Source organism: Phalaenopsis equestris, unplaced genomic scaffold (genome assembly GCF_001263595.1).
Source record: "Phalaenopsis equestris unplaced genomic scaffold, ASM126359v1 Scaffold204211, whole genome shotgun sequence".
NCBI classification, from domain to species: domain Eukaryota; kingdom Viridiplantae; phylum Streptophyta; class Magnoliopsida; order Asparagales; family Orchidaceae; genus Phalaenopsis; species Phalaenopsis equestris.
The window spans coordinates 392-2,595 of record NW_018223780.1 but is presented as its reverse complement, the minus strand read 5'-3'; the positions used below and the strand labels follow the sequence as shown (position 1 = coordinate 2,595).

At 32.4% G+C, this 2,204-nt stretch overlaps 1 protein-coding gene across 1 annotated transcript; it reads right to left on the bottom strand.

Moving 5' to 3' along the window:
- Window positions 1–11: 11 nt before the first annotated feature.
- LOC110036243 (60S ribosomal protein L14-2-like) lies at window positions 12–1,685 on the bottom strand (the record flags this gene model as incomplete). The annotated part of the gene is made up of 3 exons (XM_020740643.1): window positions 12–174; window positions 708–820; window positions 1,503–1,685. Coding segments are annotated over 3 exons (353 nt in total), but the record flags the coding sequence as incomplete, so codon positions are not given.
- Window positions 1,686–2,204: the final 519 nt, after the last annotated feature.

The following is a 2,204-nucleotide window of genomic DNA, read 5'->3' as shown; positions in this document are numbered from 1 at the left end:
ATCCACAAAAGTTCATAACACCGACCAAAACTACACTTGTTCTAACAACGGTTGGTACACACTCAGCTTAATCCTGCAATAATGGGAACAGAATCAGCCATTAATTCTTCAAAAGCCTCACTTTGAAGCACTCTTCTTTAGCTTTGAAAGCTCACGTCGGATGGAATCTCCTCTCTGTAAATAAAAACAAAATAATAAATAATAAAATGAAGATTTTTGTGAGCTATGAGTGGCATCCACAAATAGTTACGGATAGGGGTGTGAAGGAGAAGAGTCAAGCTCGAGCCACCCATGGCCTGAGCTTGAGCTTGATTAATTTTATCACGTTCCAGTTTGAGCTCGAGCTTAAATCTACGAGTTCGAGCCTGACTCGCGAGCCAGTTTATTTATTATAAAAGAGAAAAAAATATTAATTTAGGATAGTATTATAATAAAATGACAAACAAAATGAACAATTATGAGAGAAATAATAATAAATTACTTGATAAAAATATTTTTAATATTTTAAAGATAAAGTCTTCAAATTTAATATATTTTGAGTATATTTTATATATTTATATATTTTTTAAAACGAGCCAGCTGACGAGCTCAAATCAAGATCGAATAATCGAGCCAAGCTCGAGCGGGCTCACAAGAGACTCAACTACACCCCTAGTTACAAATCCAAGTTACAAAGGCATAAATAGGAAAAAGCTCAAAAAACTGACCTTAATTTTAGCCAACATGACCTTAAATCTATCGAAATCATTCAGTTCAGCTCTCCTCTTTTGCACAATCAGCTTCCTCCCCCAAGAGCTCTTCTCCCATCTATTCTTCACATCTGCAATAAAAAACTACTCATATAAGCCCAAAAAATGTCCATAAAGAATTGTTTGGATTGTAGGAAAATAAAAGAAATAAAATAAAATATCAAAATTATAAATTGAACTATTCAATCTTTAATTTTATTGGGAGCATTTACATACATGCCATGCAATTCCTATGTATTTACATATTGAATATCCAATCTTTGCTTTTTTACATACATTTCAGCCAAATCTTTCCTATCATATAAAAAAATACCACTATTTTAACTTCTAAAAAGTGAAATACATATTTTCATCATGCACAGGTAAGGCGGCAGATGTGTAAAGATTAGTTTAGGGGTTGAATGTGTTAATGCATAGAAATTAAGTGGTGTGTATGTAAATATTTCTTTTGTAGGGAGATTACATACAAACCATCCAATTCCTATGGATTTACATATCTAACATCCAAACTGCTTTTTGATTTACAATCCCACCTAAATATTGCATATCTTATATTAACAACACTGTTTTAACTTTTAAAAAGTGAAATACATATTTACATGCATAAGTAAGGTGACATGTTCATAAAAATTAAAATTTGGGTGTTAGATACATAATATTTAGATGAAAATTTTCCTTATTTTTCTCATTTATTTTCACTAAAATCCCATGAATCCAAACAAAGACTCGAAAGGTTTTCAAATGGTGGCAGACCAGCCGCTTCCATGGCCTCGATCAGTTTGCTCTTCTTGGGAATTCGGGGGATGTCAATCTTGATATCAGTCAGAGACAGCCTCTTGAAGTTCATTTGTCCTCGTACCATGTCAGGAGCATCAACTAAGGCCTGAGATGATAATAACCAACAAAGGATTATCGATAAACATTTACATAAATACCCTAATCAAAGAATGTAATGAAAATTTATATCATTTATAAATCTCATCTAGGGTTGTAAAAAAAGCTCGTTGTACGCAATCAACTCGTGTTCAACTCTTTAAGTAACTCTTGTTCGGCTCGTTTGTTTAGTAAACGAGCAGAACACAAACAAATTTTTAAGTTCAAATTATAAACGAGCCGACACAAACAACCCTTTGTTCGCTCATGCGAGCATGTTTTAGCTCAAAATAAGAATGTATATATATATAACATTTCATTTGGTAATGTAGTTATGCACCTTCTATGACACAAAATTGGTGCATATTTGAATCCAACACCCTACATCTTTTTTTTTTTTCAATTAATTTTAACGAACCAATTTAAAGCTCCAATTAATTTTAAGGAACTAATTTAAAGCCGAACACGAGTTAAGCCTGAGCTTACTCAAGCTTGGATCGTTTACAATCCTAATCTCATCCTTGAGAGTAGTATACTATATAATGTCCAAACTAAACAAAAAGAAGGATACCTACCTAAAAA